A 25,070-nucleotide genomic window follows, 5' to 3' on the forward strand; every position below is an offset into this window, starting at 1 on the left:
CTGCCCGCGTACGCGAGCCTGTAAATCCTCCTATTTCGCGTACGCATGCACACTCCTGCGTATGCTGGACATCTGGGTAGAGCTCACGGTCCACGTCGCATGTGTGTTCGCGTACGCATGTCCATCAAAAGTGGTAAAAAGTTGTTAAGTTCTGCAGAAAGTACTTTTACACACCAAACTTTCAATGAGAATAACTTTTTCGTTAAAAATTATTTTTTATCACTTCTTTGAACGACATAAATTTCACAGACCCAATTTTATTTGAAACAATTTTGACAAAATTTGAGAGTTCGGAAGCCAAGTTATGGCCCGCCGAGGTTAGTTAAAAATCAAGTTTTTATCAAAATCACCAAACCTCTGTTTTTACCAATAACCTCAATCCAACCCAATGTTTTACACCTCAAAACAACATTAAACTCATTCAACATAGTTTCATAATCATTCCATATCTTTCATAACATATCAATTCTTAATGTTTAGCAATTCTATCCCAACAATCCTCCATCAAAACTATACAACTCATCAACACATTAACATTTACAACTCAAAATCATCATTATCATCAATTATCATCACGGCTCATGACAACTCAACATTTCTACCAAATATCACTAAACCTTATGAAGTTCACGTAGTTCAACCTATTCTACAGTCATCTAGCCTAAGTTTTTACGTTACATTATATATTATTTACGAAAAACCAAAACCATACCTTAGTTGATTCCTCCTTAATGCTCGGACACCTCAAATTTCACCGTTCTTCAAGCTTTCACTTCACCAAGAGCACACCAAAGTCGGGTTCCCAGCCTCCAAGATTTAAATCAACAACTCAACCACCAATTGAACTTCAAATCAACGTAATTCAATCTATTTTCACATTATATCGTTATAATCAACCCCAAAGCTTACTAATTCAATAATTTCACAAAGGGTTTGAGGGTTCTTATCTTACCCACGGTTTAATTGGATAAAATCCAACAATTATCCACCACTAGAGTACTCCTAAACCATCAAAATCACAAAATCTCTCAATACCAAAATCCAAATTCGTGGAAAAGGGGAGAACAGAGAAATAGACACAAAAATATCAAATTTCTTACCAACATTTTTACATGGTTTGGAAGAGAATTCCGAGACGAATGCGTGATCGCTGACGACTCGTCAGTCGGAGCTCCGGATTGAAAGTTATGGAAGAAAGAAGATCAAAGTGAATAGTGACATAGGATTTGGCCTCTCCTTCACCATTGCAGCGCGATTCACATGAGGGTGGGGTGTTTGTGGCTGAAATGCCATATTTTGGGTTTATATATGTTAGGTCTTGGCCTGGTTTGGACTCGGTCTAACCGATTCGGTCCGTTGACCCGTTTTTATGTCAAAAATTTTAAAATTAGTGTCGAAATTCATATTTTAAATATTTTTACTCTTCTAACTTATCAAATTTAATTTTCTAACTTCTTTGAATAATAATTAACTTATCAGTTAATTATTTATTAATTTTCAGGATTTTACACTAGGCCTGTCAGGGTCAACGGGAAAGCCTTGCACCGAATCGCGTCGGCAGCTCCTTCCAGGTTCATCTTGGCCTTGAAGGTCGTTAGGTGTTCCTAGGGGTCTTTGGTGCCGTCGTATTTCATATCGGTTTGGTTTTTGAAAATCTTTAGGTAACTTAGCCCTTAGGTTTCTCTCAGTGAATGGGGTGGCTCCCATTATCACGTGATCTCTCGTTGTTCGTTTGTAATCTTGATGGTGTCTTCTGTCTTCGTCGTCGTGTCGACGCTCTGGTTATTCCTGGGAAACACTACAATTCTGGCGTTTTCCGTGATGCCGGTCGGGTGATCTTTCATTCCTGGTTTTTTGCCGTGATTGACTTCTGGAGGTTGCTTGACTTGCGTGTTTTGAGTGGTATCGCCCTTTGGAAGCGACCCGGGCTTTAAGGATTTGTACTCTTTGGTAGAGCTCTTGGATTATTCGGATTGCTTTTTCTCCAAGTCTGTCAGGCATTTAGGCCTTATTGAGGTGGTGGTCGTCTTCTTTTGGTTCTCGCCTGTCAGGGGTGGGCTGGCGATGCATGGTGCTGGTTACCCTCCCGTGGGTTGGTGGAGGGATATCGTTCCGTGGTTCCGGCATTCTATTGGGTGGGTCTGATTCGCAGTGATAGCCTGAGGACCGCTCCTTGAATTCTTCCATCATGTCGCCGAGGCTTTGGCAAGTCTCCACAGACAGTGCCAATGTACTAAGAGTTGTCGGCACGCGTTGTGAGATGGATCAGGGACTCCCCGACCTTGAGTGGTGATGGGACCGGATCTTCTCAGAGCGGTGGGGTGTGGTACCTGCAAAGATACCCTAACACTCAAGTCAAAATAGATATGAGAGATATATGTGAGGGTTAGAAATGTGTGACGTACTCTCTTTTTACAATAGGCATTTGTTTATCTTATCTTAAATTATCTTATTTAAGATAAGAAGGATACTAGATTTTGAATGTTGGTTAGGAGTTTGATTGCTAGGCTGGTTTGAACTGAAAAGGAGGCCCAAACCCGGGCAACCGTGTTGGAGACTGCTCCGATGAAAAATCCGGAAATCAAGTTTGGAACAAGATGTCTTGAGAATTTTGGGTCTATGGTGCTCTCTCGTGAGCATCACGTGCCTCGTCATTAAATCTATTTATAATCATAATTGACTTCTATTTCACCTAAACACATATTTATGAACCACTGTATTTGACAAATTTTCACTCAAAAGATTTTCAAGCCACATAGCATAATATATGAGCAAACTACTATTTCTACACATAAAAATTTTAAATGCTGACAAATCTACTTACGAAAAAAAATTAAAGCTATAACCATAAAAAATGAATTCCATATGACAAAATTAACTAAACACTAAAAAATCACCTAAAAATTTCAAATGACCCTTTTCCTAATCCTAATTAATCTCATTCCCATCTTTTTCAATCCCCGCTTGACTCTCCCTACACCACCACTACCATCGTCACCACCACCAAGTTAGCAACATCTTTGCATTTTTCGTCTACAACACCAGCAATTCGCATAAATAAAAACGAAGCCAATTTTTGAACTACGACCAAATTCAATATCAACTGAAGAACATTCGGAGATCACAAATCATCCACCAAATCGAACAATTTAAAGGTTGAATACCTTTGATTTTGTCTTGAAATCAATTGAGAAAGTGACTAGCAGCGTTGAATAACGCTATGATCCTATCAAAAAAGGTGGAGAGGAAGTCTTTGATGGTGACATCGAAGACGGAGTAGCGCAACTCTTTGAACCAAGGGAGAAAGCAAAGTCGAGACCACTATGAAACCACCAAACTCGTATACACACGCGGTGGTAATTTAGCGTAGCTACAAAGGAAAAGCCCTTGGAAGAGGCAATGGCGCACACAGCGATCGTGGTGGAGAGGTAGTAACATCGACGAGCACAACAACATCTTCGTGTTCTTCGTCTACAATAGCAGCTCTTCCTTGCGGTGGACCTTGAGAGGGTAATGAGGAACTATCATGACGGAGAAGACAAGAAGGTTGGCGGGATCGGAGGCACGGAGGTTGGACCTTCGACGTCTCTGAATTGGCGGCCAACAGCTGGTCCTTTATAGCAAATTTGGTCCCAGGGTTGGGGGAGGCTTCACTGCTACAGTCGGAGAAGGAGTGAGGAGTGAGGTTATAATTAGGGTTAAGAGAAGGGTAATTTAGTGTTTTTATGGGATTTTTTAGTGTATGGATAATTTTGTCGTACAGAATTCATCTTTTATAGTTACAACTTTAATTTCTTTTTTTTATGGATAAATTTGTCAGCATTTAGAACTTTCATGGGTAGAAATAGTAGTTTACTCTAATTATATAAACTAAACAATTATGCTATGTTAATGATTTTTAGTTGTCCAACAAGTAAGTTGACAGTTAACTCACCTATTCACTTAAGTTATTCATTTAAGTAAGTATTGCAGATTTAAAATTCTCTTTGTATATGCAGCAATTAATTGGCTAATAGTTGGATTTTAAATAAAATTTTGATCTGTGCTAAATTAGTTATTGATATACCGAGTTGATAGATAGGGTAGAAAACTAAAATTAGTAACACTACAAGAAACGTCGTTAAAATCGACGGCCAAATCGACGGCCTAGCCGTCGATAATATTGAAATTCGACGGCAAAATAGACGGCGCAGTTGGTCGCTATAAAGCTTGTCGATTTTTCAAAATGCTAATAAAATCGACGGCTTTCGTGGCCGTCGATAATAATTTAATAAAATCGACGTTCATTCCGTCTGTAATATGGGTGTGAGAATTTTACATTCTTAATAAAATCGACAACATTGCCATCGATATTATTATTTAAAATCGACGTCCTCTTTGTCGATAATTGATTCAATAAAATCGACAGCCTTTGTGTCGATATTTAACTCAATAAAATCAACAACACTTTTGTCTATAATATGTTTAATAAAATCGATGTCAAGACCGTCGATATGTGCTTGAATAAAATCGACACCGTTGCCATCGATTTAATTATTTAGATTTGTCTATTTTAACTTTTAAAAGCGACAACTTTGCCGTCGATTTTAATAGTTATATGTTTTATTTTTTTTTCTATTTGAAAAATAGTAAACCATTAATACAAATAAACTTTTAAATATAAAAATAAAATTTAAACAGAATATTAGATAACAAGACAAATAAACTTTTAAATATAAAAATAAAATTTATACTAAATATTAGATAATGAGTTTACAAACTTATCAAAATAATAAATAACCCTCTAACATAAAGACTCAAGACAAGATAAATAACTAGACTTAGACTTATATTCGTTTAAATTGCAATCTACTAATAATATAAAATATTCAAAGTAAAGTAATTAAATAACCTACTCATACTCGTCTAAATAATTATCTAAGTCATCAAAATCGTCAGAATCATCCTCCCTTTGAGAACTCTATTGACCCACACCACTACAGTTCCCACTGTGAAATGCTGCATAGAAATATCAAATATTGCAAAAGAGTATATCAGAATCTTGAGTTCGGTAGCAGAAAACTGAATATTCTTTTAATATTGATGATTCCTCATACTTCACAAAGAAGCAGAAAACTAACTAAGCTCCAAGAAGCTAAACCAGAAAACAGAATCAGCTAGTAACAAAATGCTTAATCAGTAACCGAATTTCAAATTCCAACAAACTTAAAACTAGCTAACAAGAAATCAAGCAAGCAATCAACACATGAAGAATAAGCAGAAGTTGGCAATTGCTAATACCTGAGCTGAAATTACAGCAAGCAATAATTGAAGAAATGAAAAGGGTAGTGTACCTGGTCATAGGAAACCCTAACTTTGCAGCACCAGAGAGAGAGGGAATCTTTTAAGAAAGCTGCTTCAAATGTATATGCTGTTGTTAGAAAATCAAAATATAAAGTTAGGAACAGGGAATCATTGCAATCTATAGATATAACTCTAAATGTTTGAGAAGAAATGGAAGTCACGTTAAAATACTATATAAACTATAAGGTATTGCTTGCTAATTGCCTTTTTTTCTTGCCTTATTTAGCATTAATTAATTAATTGTTCTTGGCATTTTGTAGATATTGCTCAGCTATTAGCTATAGATATTGCTCAGGTTGGAACTGGCAATAGTAACTGTAGCATAAAAAGACATAAAAGACCTATGTTCTTGACAAGAATGGTGTCGTTTAACTTGTTTACAACAACCAGTTCCAACCTGAAAAGCACATTGATGAGACCTTGAAACTACTTTAGGGTTAGTTACTTATTTCCTCATTTCTTTCCCATCATCCTCTAGAGACACAAAAACAATTCTAAACTGTATTCTCTTGGGATGTCAGATTGATATCTAAGCAAGGTTCTTGTTGGATTAACAAGTACATATCATTCGCCCAATGCTAGCTTGACATACATTTATCAAATAAAACCAACCATTACGATAACTTAAGGATTTATAATTTATTCATGGATATATTATCTGACACTGTAAAACATGACTCTGCTTGGCTCAACATTATTTATCCAACCATTTTAATATATATATATATATATATATATATAAAGTAGCTAGCAAGACTCATCCCTAAAAGAGGTGTCTCTCGTGGGGTAGACATGCAATTATTTTTAAAAAGCTTCGGCTAGCCAATTGTTCTTCCTCCAAGAAGTCCAGCCCAAATCATGGCAAATCTGATCGGTGTGGTTGATGCTGTAAGTAGAGATGCAGTGTCTCTTATAGAACCTAGATGTCCTCTTCATAACCTCGACCTCCTCAAGGGTATGCGCAAGCATGTCGGGAACAGTGGGCAGCATGAACTTTTGATCCAACAATGCAGATTTTTATGGCAAAAACATAATTATTATACATTAGCACACAAACAGGAAGTATGCATTACCTGTGCCCTATTCCTGGCACACGAATGCCTTTCTTCTTCATACTTTCTACAAACTCATAAGGTGTAAGACTCTGCAAAAAGTGAATAAAACAAACACAGTTATGCATGTTGAAATTCTAGATGGGTATCAAAAGCTAAAGTATACCAACTTCATAAGAAAGGCCTATTGATCATACCCTGTCACAAGCATCCTTGAAGTAGCGAGCAGCATCATCAACAGCACTCCTAAATCATGGACCGATTGTAAGCAACCCCGTTTTAGAAGCACATTACCCACCATTTAAATCAAATACTAGCATAAAGAATCAGTGTCTCCTAAAGATACTAAGCATACCTCAGCAGTAAAGAGACTGAACACTGTAATACCTGTACAAGACAAGAGACAAGGTCCTTCCTAGCACTTGCTGTCACTATGGCATTGTGAACACCAGAAACACAAGGACCATGGTTGGCACATAGAATGATGCATATCTGTCCAATGTAATATATCAGCAAACTGAGAAGCTGGAGGAAAGTATTCAATATTTTCTTCGAAAAGCGGTATCTAAATGAAAAACTGGCAGCACTATGACATAAGCACAAGCAATTGCACATATTTTTGAGACAGATATGCCGAGAAATGAAGGGACAGAAGAAGTTTAAAGGACTGGAGCATTAGATAGTCTACCTCAATAAATTGAGTGCAATAGCGAGGAAGGTTGCATTTGAACCACAAAAGACAGATAACATCACCCACACCAAAACCTTGTTCGATAATGGAAGACATGGGAACACCAGCATAGCACGGCTCCTCACCTAAAATATGGAAGAGAACCTTAATACAACTATCAAATCTGTGTCTAGGAGACAGAGAGACAACTCAATGTATACCTCTGTCATCAGAGATGGTGGAAACGATATGAGTTGGAGAACCATCACTCCAGCAAGCATGAATAGAACTCTAATTAAAATATTTGGCTTAAATGAAACTAAAAAACATCAAAAAGCATGAACACCACCAAGATTAGCAACACTTCAATATAGAGTTCAAAGTTCGAATAGTAGCTTACATCTGTTCAGCTCCTCTTAAGTTAATCACCTGCAAGAATTAGACAGCAGTCCAAATAAGCATCAAGCTGGAGAATATTTAATCTGAAAAAAGCAAGAATGGAGAGAGCATAGTAATAGGAAAATAAATGTAGAAATATATGCCAAATGTTTGGAAGAACAAATAATTACAAATTTGGGGAATTTGGAATAGAACCAAGACAATGGAATTTGGAAGTCAGTAACAAAAACTGAAAAACATACCTAATTTTTGTGAGCTCGATTGAGAGAGAAGACGCGTAAGAGAGAGCGGAGAAGGAGGAGCAACGGCGGCAACAGAGAGAAGGAGCGACGGCGGCATGGCAGCAGCGCAAGCACGAGAAGCGACGGTGGCGCGAATGTGAGGAGCGACAGCTGCACGGCAGCAACAGAGCGCGACGGCGGCGTGAGCAGGAGGAGTGACGGCGGCGCAACCGTGACGGAGCGACGACAGCAGCGAAGAATGGTATGAATTTGGGGTAGAACGAGGGTTGAACAAGGGAATTTGGAGGAATTGCGTTTCTGAATTTCGGAAGCGGGAGGTGAATGCGGGTATATGTGTTTTGTGTGATAAAAATCGACGGCATATTTGTCGATTTTAATTTAAAAAAAAAACAACACCTGCGACGTCTATTTTGTATATTAAATTTATACCGTTCATCTCATTTTAAAAAGAGATCTAAACCGTTTAAATTTATCGACGGCAATCGTTGTCGATATTTTAAATAAAAAATAGACACCACGTGCGTCGATTTTAAAATAAAAGTATTTTCGACCTCAGGTGCGTTGCTAATGTGACGATAATAGAAAAAAAATTAATCCTTTATAAAAATATCGACGTATTTTATTTTTAATTATTTTTTTAGCAATATCGACAGCAGGCCATCGAAAATTATCGACGGCAGAAATAACTGTCGATTTTTGGCGTCGAAAAAAATGCTTTTTCTTGTAGTGTAATTTAAAATTACTTTTATAAATAATTACATAAATCAGTAACCAATAACTAAGTTTTAAGAAATAGAGAAATATTTAGACATATATCTTTCTTTCTCCTAGTATAATACGTTCTTCCCATCCTTTACTATAATTAATCGTCGAAATAAATTGTCTATAAAAATTGTTAATGTAACATTTTTATTTTGTAACGAAGGTATTGGTCGTCTTACATAAATCGTGTAATTAATATTCACCTTTATGTAAGATCCGTACATTTATTATTTATAATCGAAGTTGTTAGAAATCTTTGATTTGTCCAAATAACAACATTCACCTAAATGATGAAATTGGATTACATATTTAATTTTCATGTTATTTTCAAAGATGACTTTCAATACTCGATTTGACTTAAGCAAGGAGCTTCTCTCGTGTGCATGGGAATCTAACCAAACTTTCAACATTGTGCAAATTTATGGGTTCTTTTAGGTGATCTCGCTTTGCCTCAAATTGGCAGAAAAAACAGTTGATTAATTAGGGTTTGCTTTAATTTTGGATCTCAAAGGATTCTCTCTATATATATAGCTCCTTAGCTATTATTCAAGTTAGTTACTTTGATTCCTTCTTTTTAGTCTATAAGCTATAAAAAGCCTTAAAGAACTCTCAACTTTGTAGTTGACAATGAAAAAGTAGATCCTCACTAGGATTCATATACTTTGACATTATACTTTCTCCACTTCTAGAATTTTGTTCTGAATTTCTATTTCAACTAATCAACACCTATTTCTATTTTTTTAAAACCTTTCAGTTATAAAAAGATGGGTAAACTATAAATTGCTGATCCCAAACTCGTCTTTATTTATGTTTTTTTTTTTCAAATAGTTGTTAGTCTCTAAATTTACAAAAAAAAAAAATTCTCACAAATTTAAAAGTTTAGAGTTATGACTACTAAATAAATATCAAATATTGACTAAAAAATTACTTAGATACCAATTTAAAATTTAAAAATATTTGGAGACTAAAATTTAGAAGTTAAAAGCAATCATAATTCATAACTTGTTTTTTCAGGTTTTTTTTATATTTTTACTAACTTTGGCTATAATAAATATTATATGTATGAAACTATAATTATTAAAGAATATTGCTATATCTTGTGCTTTAAGGACATAGGTTAAACATACTATAAAAAAAATATTTTAATGTTATTTATTATTTTCATGCATTGAAAATATAAAAAAAATATATTTTTATAACAAATAATATTAAAATATTTCTTTTTATGGTAGGTTTAATCTATGTCCTTAAAACACAGAATATCAAAATCTATTATTAAATCAAATAAAGTAATTTTAGTTATTGTTACTATAATAAGACTTAATAATTGAACCGAATTAAAGCACTCAATTTTCAAAGAATCATGAGATCATTTTTCTATATGTTGAATGCATGCGGTCGCTGAAATTAAGACTCGTAAGTGTTGAATTTTAGAGAAACATACACATTAAGTAGTTAATCATGTTCATGACCTTGTTGAAATTAGTAAACTGCTCTGACCTATAGAGCTTCTTAATTAAGCTAAAATTTAAAGACCCTCAAAAGTCGGTGTCACCAGATGATCCTTTCAATTATGGACATTGCTGGGGAGAAAAAAAAATCTGTTTTTGGTCATGAAAAAGACCTCTTTGCCAATGGCATGGGTGCTATGAATTATGATGAATACTAACAAATAGAGTGTATACTCAAATTAATTCTTAATAAATCTCAGATTAAACATTTTAATATTTAATCAATTTTTATATTTTAAAAGTTTCTAAGAATTATATCTTCAGATAGATTGATCCTTCTATTGCTTTGAATAATATTTTAATATGCATATTAATAAATAATTTTTTAACAAATTTTATTATAAGTCAATTAAATTTCTGATAAATATTCTTTTAAGATAAACTAATCTTTTTTATAGAGTGATTAGTCTGTCTCGAAAATCTTTAAAATAATAAAAATTTATTAAAAATTAAAATATGCAGTTTAAAATTTTCTAGATACCAAATGTAAGTGTTTACTTTAATAAATAATATGCATTGATATATATATATATATATATATATATATATATATATATATATATATATATATATATATATATATATATATATATATATATGCTAAGTTGCAAACAAAATAAACTTGCAAAAGAATTAAGAGGGTAGTAGCTTTTTGAATTTTTATCGGTCATTCAATGAATTTATGACCCACCTAAGACCTTTCTTCTCCCCTCCCTGCCTAATTGAACCCTACATGGTGTAATTTTATTACTCATATAATAGTCTTTGAAATTTCGTATGTAATTTTTTAAAGATGTCAATTATTGGATAATAAAAAAAAGCATAAAAAGAGCCATCTTGTGACCCTCATATAGTGTCAACAATTTAGTAAATAGTTAATGTGGGAGTTGGAGAATTAGAATTTTTTTTTTCAATTGTGAAATTAATGTTTAAGGTTAATTAGAGTCCACGTAACACACAAATTTTGTAATATTGTCACTACTACTACTTAAGCTTATGATATTTCGCTTCGTACATGTAATAATTTATTGGTTAACAACAAATTTTTAAATAGAGTTCAGTATTATAACACATTAATTTTTGGTCTGTTAGACTGAAAGATATACCATAAAAAATCAATAAAAAAAATTGAGCACACTATTTTTTTAAAGAATTTATTTACTGGCGGTCATGTTGTCGGTATTATTTGGTGTCAATTGGTGCACACTAATTTGATTGACATTATACATTATCGATGCTATTGTCGTTGATATTTAAATAAATTCATTACTTATTAAAATAATTTTATTAATTACCAACTGTCTACGACAAATTATTTTTATATAATATTTTTTAATTAGTTTTTTGACAACGTCTTTATTATTGACGATCGAATCGTCGCTATAAATATCTTAATATTACCGGCGACTCGAGTCGTCAATAAATTGAAATCAGAGTTTTTTAATGGGTCATTTTTCTATATAATAATTACCAATTTGTAGTAATCGATCAGTAAAACTGAATTCTCTTGTAGTATGTAATTTAATAAGTATATAGCTAGATACTGTTATTATGCTATTCATTTAGAGTTATGCTACATGTACACTAAAATCAGTCACCAAAGTCAACTACCAATATAAAATATATACTGAGATATAAATACACATTGAAAATAAATTAAAGCACACATATATTTATACACAAATATATTGATGACTAATTTTCGTGGCTAATTTTAGTATACAAATAACATTTCTCATTCATAAAATATATAAAAGACTTAAGTTAACAATCAGGTCATTTTTGTCGAACGTTTATTATCCTTTAAGAATTATGAAATAGTTCACATACAATTTGTTTTATTTTATTAATTTAGATGTTTACTCTAATTTTAAGTGTGTGCCATCATACTCATAAATTAAATAAATGAAATTGATAGCTTGTATTTTTCTTCTAATTGTACTATGAGGAGTGCTGTTTCTTGATCAGCATTGTGGTTTGCTCAACTATATTTTGTTAAAGCTCTGACTTTTAAGAATTAGAACTTTAGTCTTTGCTCATTTTAGGTTGCAACAAAAAAGATAGAACCATAATAATAATAATCAATGTACCTGCAAGAATTTAATCAAACATAGTTTTCGCGTTTCTTGTAATATTGTTATCATCATGTTAGTTATTATCATCCTTTCTTAAGAAATATATGTTTTTTAATGATATATTAAAATTGTGCACCTACCTTCTTATCTTTTTTTTTTTTTTTTTTCAGAGTACAAAATCTTGTGCACCTTTAAAACAACAAAAGATTGTGCACACCCACGTTGGAACAGAATCAAATTGCCACTGAAACATGGCATGCATTTCTGGCATATATACTGAACTGAAACACCCTGCAACCAATGCAAAATATATAGGGCCATTAATAGTTTATTTAAAAAAAAAAAGAAAAAGCAATGGCCTACCATTCTTTTAATTATTATTTTTTTTTTTTTTACCAGTCACTATGTATCATTGTTTAATCAAACTAATCTTTCTAACTAACTTAGCTCGGATTAATTAAATAGTTAATTTACTGGTCCGTTTAAATAAAAATAAAATTTTAATTTAAATTTAGATTTATAATAAATTAATTCTTAATCTATCAAATTAAAAAATTATTGTAAACAAAAAAGACTAATTTTTCTGATCCAATAATATATATAAGGTAAAAATTTCAAAGGATTTAAATAGTAAGGAAATTCTAGCTAGGCCAAATTTTAGATATACGACTTTCTTTTTTTTTTTCATTTTAAACTCAAACTCAAAAACACCACTTTTCTAAGAAATATTGTCACTGGCCTATTAATCACAAAGCACAAAAATACTTACTATTTATCAAACGACATTTGTTAAATTATTAATTTTTTTTACCAATAATTAAATTTTATCATCGGAAATTTAACTAAATCAATTTAAGAATTATTAGTAATGACAATGATTGTCTTTTTCAATATACTTAAATTTATAATTATGTTATATATGTACATGCATAAAAAAATTACTTATGAGTATAAAATATATATTAAAATATAAAATAGATATTAAAAATAAATTAAATAATACATATACATATGTACAGACACAAATATTTAATAAATAAATTAGTGGCTAATTTTTACAGGTATACACATAGTATTTAAAAAAAAAACAGTTAAAACCTTACTTTCAAGACTCAAATATAATTAAGATCAAAGAAAGGGAATTAGCATTTTGTATATATTGATTAATTTGATAGATTTAGTTAATTTGTATTCTAAAAGTATATATTAAGAGTATAATAATAAAAAAATTTTTAATTTTTAATGTATTAATGTATTAAAAATATAAAAAGATATTTTTTAATAATTTTTAGTCAAATATTTTTTTATGATGATTTTAAAATATGTTGTTAGAGCATAGATTAGCAAAATGATAATTTGATTTATGAAACCCGCAAAGATCAACCACGTGGGACTTGTATGAGTTTGACAAGTGTAATAGTCACACATTAAATAGGATCATAAATACAATGTTGGACCATAGCGATGCTAGAGCTGGCAGTGATCAAAGAAAATTTAAGGATGGTGTCCCCATTGTCCTTTCCTAAAGAGCCAATATGAGTCTTGGATCCATGAGAGAGCACACCACCACGTACAATCACCCACATTTAATTTTTCTATTTTAGCCTCCTTTTTTTCATTTTTATCTAGGGACCCTTCTTTTGTCTTTTCATGCACCAAATCATTCAAGATTCCCCTTGCGCAACCTTAGAGCCCCACCCTCTTTAATTACTCTTCTGCCTTCAAAATCACCAAAATACCCCTCATCAATTCAATTAAGAAAAATAAAGAATTTTTTTTATTAACTTTTTTGTTTATTTTGGTTTCCGTTAAAAATGTCTAAAATTTAATTAAAACAAATTATTTGTTTTTGTCTTCACTTTTTACTATACGTTCACATGACATAATGTGTTTTAAAAATGAAAAGAATTTTAAGCATATTTAGAATATTAGTATTTTAGAAATTTTAACCGTTGATCTCAATTATAATATATATTTTTTATAATTGAGATTAACGGTTAAAAATTATTGAAATATTAATATTCTAAATACATTTAAAAAAATTTCTTAAAAATATTATATATGTATAAAAAACTCAAATATTAAATCAATTATTATATATTTATATAATTTTTATATATTTATATATAAATATATTTATTATTTAATTTATTTTTAATATATATTTTATATAAATAATTAATTTTTATATACATGTAATATAATTAAAAAATATATAAAAACTAACTTTTAAATAATTGATATTAGCCAATTTTTTATATAAAATTATTTTAAAATTTAAAAATTTAAAAATTTAAAAATTAAAAATTAAAATCTGAAATTAAAAAATTGACTAATATTAATTAAAAAATTAATTCTCTATTTAAAATATTTTTTATATAAGTATTATTAATCATATCATCACTCAAGTGAAACTTTTGGCGGTAAAAAGTATATTATTGGATAAAAAAAAATTAACAAAATTTACAAAAGAAATAAATTTCGTATAAAATAAAAATCGATGGGATAAACTTTGGTCACAGTCACCACTATAAAGTGCCGACCTTTTTTGGCAGCTAAAATTTCTGTTCCTGGTAACAGATTGACTTGGGGAGTTAAAAGCCATAATCTCCAATTGTGGATACCAAGTTGCTTGGCTAGGTCATCACACTTTCCCCCTCAATAATATGGCTATGATTTTCAACGAATATAAATAAAAATAGAGTCCTAGGTGAATTGCCATTGCCTCTTAAATTATTTATTTCACTGCTATAGTGCCTATACTATTGTAGCTCCATAATGTAAAAATTATTGGATCACCTTTTTCATAACTCCTCCTATGGTGGCCTTTTGTGTCAACTCTTCCTAATGGCTAATGCTACTTCAATAATTAGCATCGCTCAATTAAATGTGAATGGATACTTTAATTTACGGATTGGGACCATCTTTGAGTTCCATTTCTAGTATACAATAAAAACTTTTTAACTGCTTTTCGAGTACTAATAATATTACCATGACTACTTAAAACTTACTTTTTGTTCGGTAAGTCGGGTATCGGATGGTTCAAGTTGGTACTTCGATTGTTGAGAGGGAATCGCCTGATTTTGGGTTGCTAAGCTGGAGAAGGTATGCCGACGTCCCGAGCTCTTCACGTGAAAAGGGGAGTGTTACCTGCAAAGACACTCCGACGCTCTAGTCAGTCAAGTGTGCAGATAAAAAGATGAGAGAATGGTATGTGACGTACTTTGGAGGAGGGGTAAGATCCTCCCCATATATACTGTCAGAGGTAGGTCCCATAAAGACAAACTCACCTTCCTCAAAAGCTTCCTCCACACAGCTGGCAGGGACGCGTGTCCGGATGAGAAGTTGAGCTACTCAGGTCCGACCGTTTGGGTCGGGTGGTCCACGCGTCGAGTCGGCCCGTATGCTATATGGACCAGGCTGTAACACTTTTATATATATATATATATGTTAATTCTTTTCTTAAAAAATATTACTAATATCAAATTTAAAGTAAATAGCACTTGCAGGTCACTGCTGTTAAGTAGAATATATATGACACTTATTAAATATATCATTATATGAGTAATAAGCCAAGTAAAATTTTGAAAAAGTTTGCGATAAATTTATAATGTTTTAAAGAAAATAAAGTATATATTAAGTAAGTTGTTGAGAAACAATTGTGATGACCTTATAAGTTATTGAAAAAGATATTAAGTAAGTCTCTAAAAAAATTAAAATGCTAAATTTATAGGTTCTTAAAAAGTTATAATATTAAAAAAAAATTATTTTTTTATTAGAAATTCATCAGTTGATTGTGACATGAATCTACTTGTAAACTTAAGCTAATAAAAAAAAGTATATGAATGATTATATTTTTATATTTTTTTACACAAAAATTTATTTTTAATTTGTATTTAGTTATAAAAATTCTGATATCATATAATAAAATTATTTTTTTCAAAAATTTAAATTAATAAAAATAGTACATGAATTATTATATTTTTAAAATTTAGATTTTTTTAAAACAAAAAATTAATAAAATAATAAAATAAAAAATTAATTATCATTAATTTTATAATTTTTATGAAATATTAATCTTATTATTTTAATTTAAAAATAATTAACTCTTTATTTTATTATTTTACTAACTTTTTTATTTTAGAAGAACTTGATTCATATCTCTAATAGGCCACATCAATTTTGTTGGAAGTTTAATTACGTGGTACATTTTTCTTCAAAGACCAATACATTTATTGCAAAATTTCCCCAAGAATTTATTTAGTCCTTTTTTCTTAGGTCTTATAATTAATCACAAAATTTTTCAAAAGCTTATTTGTACTATTGCTCTAATTATTTATATACCTTTAAGTAATAATTTAAATTTTTAAAATAATAAGTCATAATATAGTAAGTGGGAGAGCGGGTGTTTTTTCATGACTTTGTTCTAAAATTAATTGTGTTTTTGAGACATAAATATAGAAATTAAAAAAATAACACAACAATAATAACAACAAAATTTTATCTCACTAGATGGAATCGACTATATGAATCAAACAATGTTATTGTGCTCTATCACAATGATAAATATTTTTATTTTCACATTTTATTTTTTTTCAAAAACAATAATATCCATACAATCGCAACTAAATTGTAACAAATATTTTGTACAATAATATAATGAATATAAAGTAGTGCAAGAAGAGTGATTATGAGAATTAGGGTTGCACAGACTCGGGCCAGTCCGAAGGTCGGCCCGATCCTGAACACTTTAGAGGCTAATTTGGTGTGATTTCATCGGGTTTAGAGCCGGATAAGGGTCTCAAAAATAGAACCGGTCATTATTTTGGGTCGGGTCCGGGTCATAGCTCGGGTCACCCGAAGTCGGCCCGGTGGCCCGGTCATCATACACAATTAATATTTTGTGTTATTAGTGATGGATCATGACTATTCTTATGTGAAATTTAAGTATTATAAACCTTAATATTTTGTGTTATTAGTCATTATAAGACTATAAGTTAATGTTTTATGTTTATAATGTATAAGACTTTAGACTAATGCATAATATTGTATTATTTATATTGATTTAAATATTTGGTATTATTAGACAATATTAGTATTGATTGTTGTTTTGCTTTAGTATTGATTGTGGTTGTGCTTTCATTTTAAAGAAGGGTTGGTTCTTGTTATATTTTTCTAATTGAATTTTACCATGTTAAATAATGATTGGAGTCTTGAAAATTTGGATATTTTTACATGCTAGCTTACAAGAAGGTATCAACGTAATGTAATGTTAACGACTCGGTTTTTACCCGATTTTTATCTGGTATAATTGTGGCCCGAAAATGTATTGATCTCATCGGGTCTAGGATCAAGTTCGAGTCTAATAAATAAATTCGGTATATATTTTAGGTCGGATCTGAATCATATCAAACCTGACTTCACCTGGCCATATGCGCCCCTAATGAGAATGGATATGCACCAAGTGATTTAGTAGCATGCATAATTAAGGGCTTTGAGTAGTAATAAGTACAAAGCTAAGGTTTGCATTATTATATATACACAGAAAAATTCAGAAAATGGAAGGAACCACTCTCTGGGTCTCACAGTAGCTTAGGCTGTAGCCGACCTTGCTGCCAGAAATTGCTATGAAACTTCACACTTCATAACTTACCACTGACACCACACTGCTTTAGTCAACTTTTTTGGGTCAAACCTACACAACAAAGTACAACAATATTATTTATACTTAGAGGTGAAACAAAATTGTTATAGCACAAGAGAAATTTTTTTTATTTTTTTATTTTTAATTACAAGAGTTTATAACTTAATTTAGGCCCTCCAATTGACACAAAGTGCATTTAAAATAAGAGTAATCACTTAATTTGTCTTTGAAAATTTTTATATTGAACATTTTAATATTGACAATTTTAAATTGGATATTTTAATATTTAACAATTTTTTAAAGATGTTTTTTAGAATTATTCTCAAAAAAGATATCAGTTTCTGAGTTACTTTCAATTAATTTCTCAATATATGTATTGAATAAATAAATTTTTATGTATTTTATTATAAGATAATTAGATTTTCAAAAAATATCTCTGAGATAAATTATTTTTTTAAAATAATATAAGAATTAATGCGTCCCACATATATAATTTTTGAGCATTTTTAAAGAATAAAATTAATTGTTATTAAATTAAAATATAACTTATTTGTAATAAATTGTTCACTAGATGTCAATTTTGATGTCTAAATCAGAATGTTCAAATAATACATTTGTTCTCTAACAAGGGTGTTGAAATAATGTGGTAGAAGCACGTCATAATAATCTCGTCATATATAGATAACTTTTATATTAGAGAGATTACCATTTTTTTAAAGGAGAAAAAAAAAGTCTAATTTATGCTATAAAAAGTATTATTCTCATTCTTTGATAACAATGAAGAGAAATAGCATTATAAAACAAGGAAAATAAGGTCCACTATATAAAAAAAAAACAATTAAAAAAAAAAACACTTCTTGCTATTTGCATGTTAGATAACTTTGAATGACCATTAAAGTTGAATCACAGCTAGCTGAGATTACTGAGACTAAAAAATCCAACTTGGAATTGAAACCTTTCCTTATATTAGTGTACATTCTCTTTATTCTTCATGCTCAAAAACAGAAAATAAATATAATACTGATGATACTTATATAAAATAGAAAAAATCAAAATAAATAAATAAAAGTGGGATGGCCCCATATATGATGAATAATTTAAGACCGGCCCTAGCTATATGCCATAAATACATGGTGACGTATCACATAAAAATTATGGCTATAACTTGGTAGCTCATTGTTGTTGATAGATTTAAAATTCTACCTCCTAGTAACATGAAAAGACAATGGAACCACTCCAATTTTATCTCTTCCATGTATTAATTAATAATTTGATCCTAATAATAATAATAATTTTCTTCCTATCATCAATGTGTAATGTGTTGCATTGCACTTATCCAAGAAGCCAAAGAAAATTAATTAATTAATAAAAGGGTATTAGAATATACCTTCGGAAATTCAGCTGAAAATGAAGGGCACTCTTGTAATGATAGTCCCTCACGCATAATACACACTGTTTTTTTCAAACAAGTTTTAATTAATTTATTATATTGATATTTGTTCTTTATATCACCAAGACTTATCTACATACAATGGATTATGTATAAGTTGATAATTCGTACAAATATAATATAATTTTGTTTATTAAGACTGTCTAAAACATTTATATCTTTTGAACATATATTTATAGCTAGTGATGAAAAAAGAAAACAGAAATTAAAAGTTAAAAGATAGAATATGTAAAACTCAACAATAAATTGCAGAAACGAATGATAACTTGATAAGAAATTCAATCCTTTATTATTAAAATAAGAATATAAATTTGAACTTCAAAAGATACACTTCTTAAAAGAAAAAGTTAAATAGTTTATTTTGTGCGTCTACCCGCTCTTTTCCCCCTTAATTAGGAGAGTAATATATATTTTCGATATATAGTTTTACTTATAAAAAAATGAAAGGCTCTCATTTTTATTACTTACTATATTTTTTTTTTAACATTTTTAACTTGCAAACATGGAGTGATATTCAAATTGGTAGTTAATAATTTTTTTTGAACAATTAGCTTTTAGCAAAAAGAGAATTGATAAATTGGTTATTGATTTTTTAATATTAGATAAATTAGTCATTTATCTTTTAAAATCTCAAACAATTTAATCTCTAAAATATGTTATTTTTAAGAAAAATTAAAGACTAATTTATCATTATAAAAATATTAGAAACTAACTTATTATTTTATTTTATTAAAAAATAATTTATTTAATATTCTAAATTAGTAATACGTACTAGAGAAATTATAATAACTTAAATTACTTATTCAATTTAATATTTATAATTTTATGTATATAACATCTATAATTATATATTTATTACATCTAATATTATCTAATTATTCCAGCAATAATTAAAAAATATAAATTAAGATAATTTTAAATTATTTTATACTAATTTTTTATATTCTCCCAAATATTTTTTAAAATAATAAAACACCATAGGATGTGTTTGGTTTGTGTTTATATTTTTTATTGTTATTTTCAATGTTTTGTATGATAAGAATTTTATGAAGAAATAATAATAATAATAATAATAATAATAATAATAATAATAATAATAATAATAATAATAATAATAATAATAATAATAATAATAAAATTTTTATTTTCTTTTATTTTTATCTTTTTCTTTCTTTATAAAATTATAAAAATAAAAAATACTAAATAGAGAGAAAAAATAAAAAATGTAAACCAAACAACCTTAATTTGTCAATTTTATATTTAAAACAAATGTGTACAAAATAAAAAAATGATTAAAAAATAGGTGGATTTGTGAATTGTGATTTCACTCTTTATTTATTACTCCATTTATATATGGCGCTGACCTTTCTTTCCCTTCTCTGCGCCCATCTCTTACATTAACAAGTCCATGTCCTTTTTCTCCCTTTAATTTCTCTCTCAACTTCTTGTTCTTCTTCTTCTTCTTTATCTATATATAAATAAGAAGAGATACAAAAGTGAAGTTACTACAAGAGTCTTGAAGCAACTACTATAGTAGTGTGTGCATGTAGTATTATTATTGTTAATCAGAAATGGGACGCTCACCATGCTGCGACAAAGTTGGCTTAAAGAAAGGTCCATGGACTCCTGAAGAGGATCAGAAACTCTTAGCTTACATTGAAGAACATGGCCATGGAAGCTGGCGTGCTTTACCATCTAAAGCTGGTATATATCATCATTAATCTTAGCTTCTCCATAAGACAATTGGGCTATGTTTAATTTGTTCATAGTTCTTGCACTGAAATTGTAACTGCAATAATTTAAAAACTATTATATAGTATATATAAAAAGAGAAATGCTAGAGTGTCATCAGAATTTTTTTTAATTATTAATTAGTTATTAATATTTAAAAACATAAGATAAAATATATTATTAAATTAATAAACTAAAAAAATTTAATTAATAACTAAATAATGATTAAAAATAATAAATTCTGATGTTTCTAGTATTTTTTGTATATATATGTGAATGGTGTTGATCTAACTATGTTTGTGTGTGTAGGGCTTCAGAGATGTGGTAAGAGCTGCAGGCTTAGATGGACTAATTATCTTAGACCTGATATTAAAAGGGGAAAGTTTAGTTTGCAAGAAGAACAAACCATCATTCAACTTCATGCCCTATTAGGGAACAGGTTTGCCTAATTTCTTTATCATCAAGTCATGTTTCTATGCTTCTATGAAACTCATTTAATTTGCTTAATCATTAATCAATCTTCAAGTTTTTAGTACTTTACATTATTTATTTCTTTATTTTATTTTTATTTTTTTCATTTTTCGGTGCAAAGGTATCATCCTCATTAGAGATATATAATATAATATAATACTCAAAATTAAACCCACCAGCCATGATTTCTTTTTAGTTTTAAATGTGGGAAGGTTGGGATATTATTAATATTAATATTAATATTAATTATTAATTTCCTGGTCTGGTTAATTTTTTTTCCATTTTTTTCAAGATATAATTTATTACAAAATAAATGAAAAGATTTATTATGCAATGCAAGTTGATGTTTTATTCCTATTTCTATACACAGAACATATTAATTGTGTGATGAGTATTTCATTTTGAGACAGGGAAGCTATAATTTCATTTCTTTTCAGCCCTTCTTGCTGTGTTCAGCAGAATGTCTTAAATGCAATGGCCTCTCAATTTCTTTATATCCAACTGTTTCAAAATCAAACCCCATCTCCAACAACATTTAAATAATTTTATTTTCCTTGTGCTTTCTGAAAAAATCCTGCCGTTTCTTTAAATTTCCTGACATCTATCCAAGTTTAATTATTTATTTCAACCTATGGTTATATATTAAGTATTTAATATTTAATAATATTTTGCAAGAAGGATCTTCTCCCACTCAAAGCAACAAAAAATATATAATGGCAATGCATGTTGTAACTGCTGGTTCACAATATGCATGCACCTCTCATTTTCTCTCTCTTTCAATATTTAAGTTTCCTTTCCACTTAAACAAATACTTAAAAATCAACAAAAACAAAAATGGCTTGCTAAATAAGTACCTTCAATATATCATAAAAATAATCATATATAAAAAAGAAGATTTACTTATATTATTGAATAATTTACTTATATTTTTGATATATTCAATACATAAAAAATTTTAAATTTTTTATTCTTGTCTTTTTAACAAGTATTTTTAAAAAATTATTTAACTTTTATATACTATACATCTAATCATATATTATAACATTTACCAAAAAAAAAAATAATCAATTTCACTTATAGCTAGTTGACACATACTACAAACTTACCTTTATTTAACGTATCAAAATGAAACTTATTAAAAATAAATAAGAAAAAAAAGAATAACTAAATGATGGATTAATTCTAGGGTTTTGCATTGGTTTTGTTGAATTGGTGTATGTATGTATAATTATTAGAGCAATGCTAAGAGTAAAATTTTTCAGCTAATATAAACTAATTTTTTTAAAATTATTTTATTCATTTTAAAATTTAAATTTTAAAAATTAAAATTAATTAATATTAACTAACTAAAAACTAATATTCTGAATTTATTATTATTATTTAAAAATTGAAGTGTAGTTAACTTCATTTGAAATTGATAGTTGAGAACTATTAGATAATAATTTAGTCAAATCTATCAAATCATTAAACAATTTTTAACTATCAACTTCATATAAAATTAAATACATCTAAATCTTCACATTATTATTATTATTAACAACAACTTTGTGTTCTCTAATTGCTTGTTTGCTTAGGTGGTCAGCAATAGCAACACATTTGCCAAAGAGAACAGATAATGAAATCAAGAATTACTGGAACACGCATCTAAAGAAGAGACTAACAAAGATGGGAATTGATCCCGTCACTCACAAACCCAAGAACGACACTCTCCTCTCTAGCGACGGACAATCCAAGACCGCCGCTAATCTCTCCCACATGGCCCAATGGGAGAGCGCTCGCCTTGAAGCCGAGGCGAGACTAGTCAGAGAATCGAAACTAAGATCACACCTCACAACTTCTTCGTCATCAAACAACAAACCATCATCAGAAGTAGTATCAGCAGCACTCCCACCAACTATACCCTCTTCTCGTTCTTCTTCTTCTTCCATTGATGTCTTGAAAGCTTGGACCAATGGAGGATGGTTGAAATCTAATGAAGGAAACAACAACAACAACAATGGTGGTGGTGGAATTGGAGACCTTGAGTCACCTACTTCTACTTTGTCTTTCTCTGAGAACAATGCTCCACCGCCATTAACAATCATGGCTGGTGGTGGCGGAGGAATAATTGAAGGGCATAATGGTAATAACGTGAAAGAAGAGGGTAAAGTGTATGATAGTCTTCATGAGTTAACAATGTCCGCCATGGAAGGAACGTCATGGGGTTCTTCGCATCAACATCACGATGTTATTGTTGGGGATGGTCACGTGGACGATGATGATGATGATCCCATGGTTGGTGAAGAAGGGTTCACGAATCTTCTTCTCAATGCAGCAGCACAATCTGATGATCGGAGTTTGTCTGAAGAAGGTGGTGGAGACGGAGCTAGTGGTGGTAGCGGCGACGGCGACGGCGACGGCAATGGTAGTGATTTCTATGAGGATAACAAGAACTACTGGAACAGCATTCTTAACTTAGTAAACTCTTCTCCTTCTGATTCCCCAATGTTCTAATAATAAATATTAATAAATAATAATAATAATCTAATCATGGTTTTAAATCGCGGTTAATTGCTATTACAACATAATGCTCATTGTAATTTAATTTTCTTGTGGTCTACTGTGACTGCAATTTAAAACCATGATCATGATTTTATAGTGAGTTACTATGTTTTGGAGTGTGACTAATAATAGTCTTATAGCATAAATAATAATATTCCTTAGAAAAAAGCCTAATCCAAAGAAAAAAATTTGACGCTTAATTTGTTGATGCTTAATTAATTAACAGAGACATTTTCCTGGATCAAATTAGTATACATATCTTAATGTTTTTCTTTTTTCTTTTTTAATAGATAATGTGGGATACAGATGCTTTCTAAGGTCTGGATTTTAATTCTGAGAAGATGAGTTTCTTTAAACCAAACTGATAAAGTGTTAGTATAAGGATAATAGAGATAGTGTGTGTCTTTAATCTTTTTTACCCTAAGTAAATTCCGGTGTATAAATTGTACAAAAAAAAATCCAATAAAGGAAATATTTAGTATCGTCTTTATTGCTATTGGTTTTATGTCGCATTCTGGCTTTTCAAGATCAAAAGATTCACTTTTTATTTAATTTTGTATATAAAAAGAAATAATTAAATGTACACATAATTAATTTACCGTATCCTATCATTTTTATTCATTTGCTTGGTTGTCAACTTGTCATGTACTTCTACTACATAAATTAAAGATGGATACCAAATACAAAAACATTTTGACTTTGGATTGACTTATTTCTTTCTCGCAATTGGTGAATGCTAATGCTATTAAAAAAAAAAAAGAATATATCATTTTTTGAAAATTATCTTATTATATACTAAAGATAAAAAAGAAATAAAAAATAAACATAATAAATTTTAAATTTTAAATTTAAATTATTAATATAAAATATAATAAATAGAGAGTTAAATTTTGCTTAAAATTACTAATTCTATTCTTAACAAGATTTTGGGAGCCGAACTAATTAATAAATTAATCAAAAAATTAATTTAAGAGATTCAATAGTTAAATCATGGTCCAACCACTAAAAAGAACATTATTTGAGGGATGTTTGTTACGTTAGTCATTCGAACTATTTACTTAGATATTGTCACCATTATTTGATTACAGTGTACTTGTTACTGTTATGATAGAAATTAAATAACAAGTCAAAACCCATCAAATAAGGATGAAGCTTCTTGTTCCGGCGTATGCATGGCTC

General features: G+C 29.7%; 1 protein-coding gene and 1 non-coding gene across 6 annotated transcripts; one reads left to right on the forward strand and one right to left on the reverse strand.

Annotated features, from left to right (window-relative positions):
* Positions 1 to 4,706: 4,706 nt before the first annotated feature.
* Positions 4,707 to 8,060, reverse strand: LOC112786804 (uncharacterized). Of its 5 annotated transcripts, none has more exons than XR_011878935.1 (9): positions 7,707 to 8,060; positions 7,466 to 7,494; positions 7,287 to 7,384; positions 7,084 to 7,211; positions 6,783 to 6,887; positions 6,593 to 6,641; positions 6,417 to 6,487; positions 5,334 to 5,410; positions 4,707 to 4,998 (listed from the first exon to the last, which is right to left on the reverse strand). It is a non-coding gene; the product is annotated as an uncharacterized protein (transcript). The 5 variants fall into 5 exon arrangements; XR_011878936.1 differs by having other exon boundaries at positions 7,466 to 7,547; positions 7,707 to 8,050; XR_011878937.1 differs by having other exon boundaries at positions 7,287 to 7,356; positions 7,707 to 8,046.
* A 12,414-nt stretch (positions 8,061 to 20,474) lies between these two features.
* Positions 20,475 to 24,137, forward strand: LOC112784848 (transcription factor MYB106). Its single transcript, XM_025828179.3, has 3 exons — positions 20,475 to 20,852; positions 21,189 to 21,318; positions 22,925 to 24,137. The coding sequence occupies exons 1-3, from the start codon at positions 20,720 to 20,722 to the stop codon at positions 23,841 to 23,843; spliced, it is 1,182 nt and encodes a 393-aa protein (XP_025683964.1). The 5' UTR covers positions 20,475 to 20,719; the 3' UTR covers positions 23,844 to 24,137.
* The last annotated feature ends 933 nt before the right edge of the window (positions 24,138 to 25,070 follow it).

The sequence above is a fragment of the Arachis hypogaea genome, chromosome 20, assembly GCF_003086295.3.
Source record: "Arachis hypogaea cultivar Tifrunner chromosome 20, arahy.Tifrunner.gnm2.J5K5, whole genome shotgun sequence".
NCBI classification, from domain to species: Eukaryota; Viridiplantae; Streptophyta; class Magnoliopsida; order Fabales; family Fabaceae; genus Arachis; species Arachis hypogaea.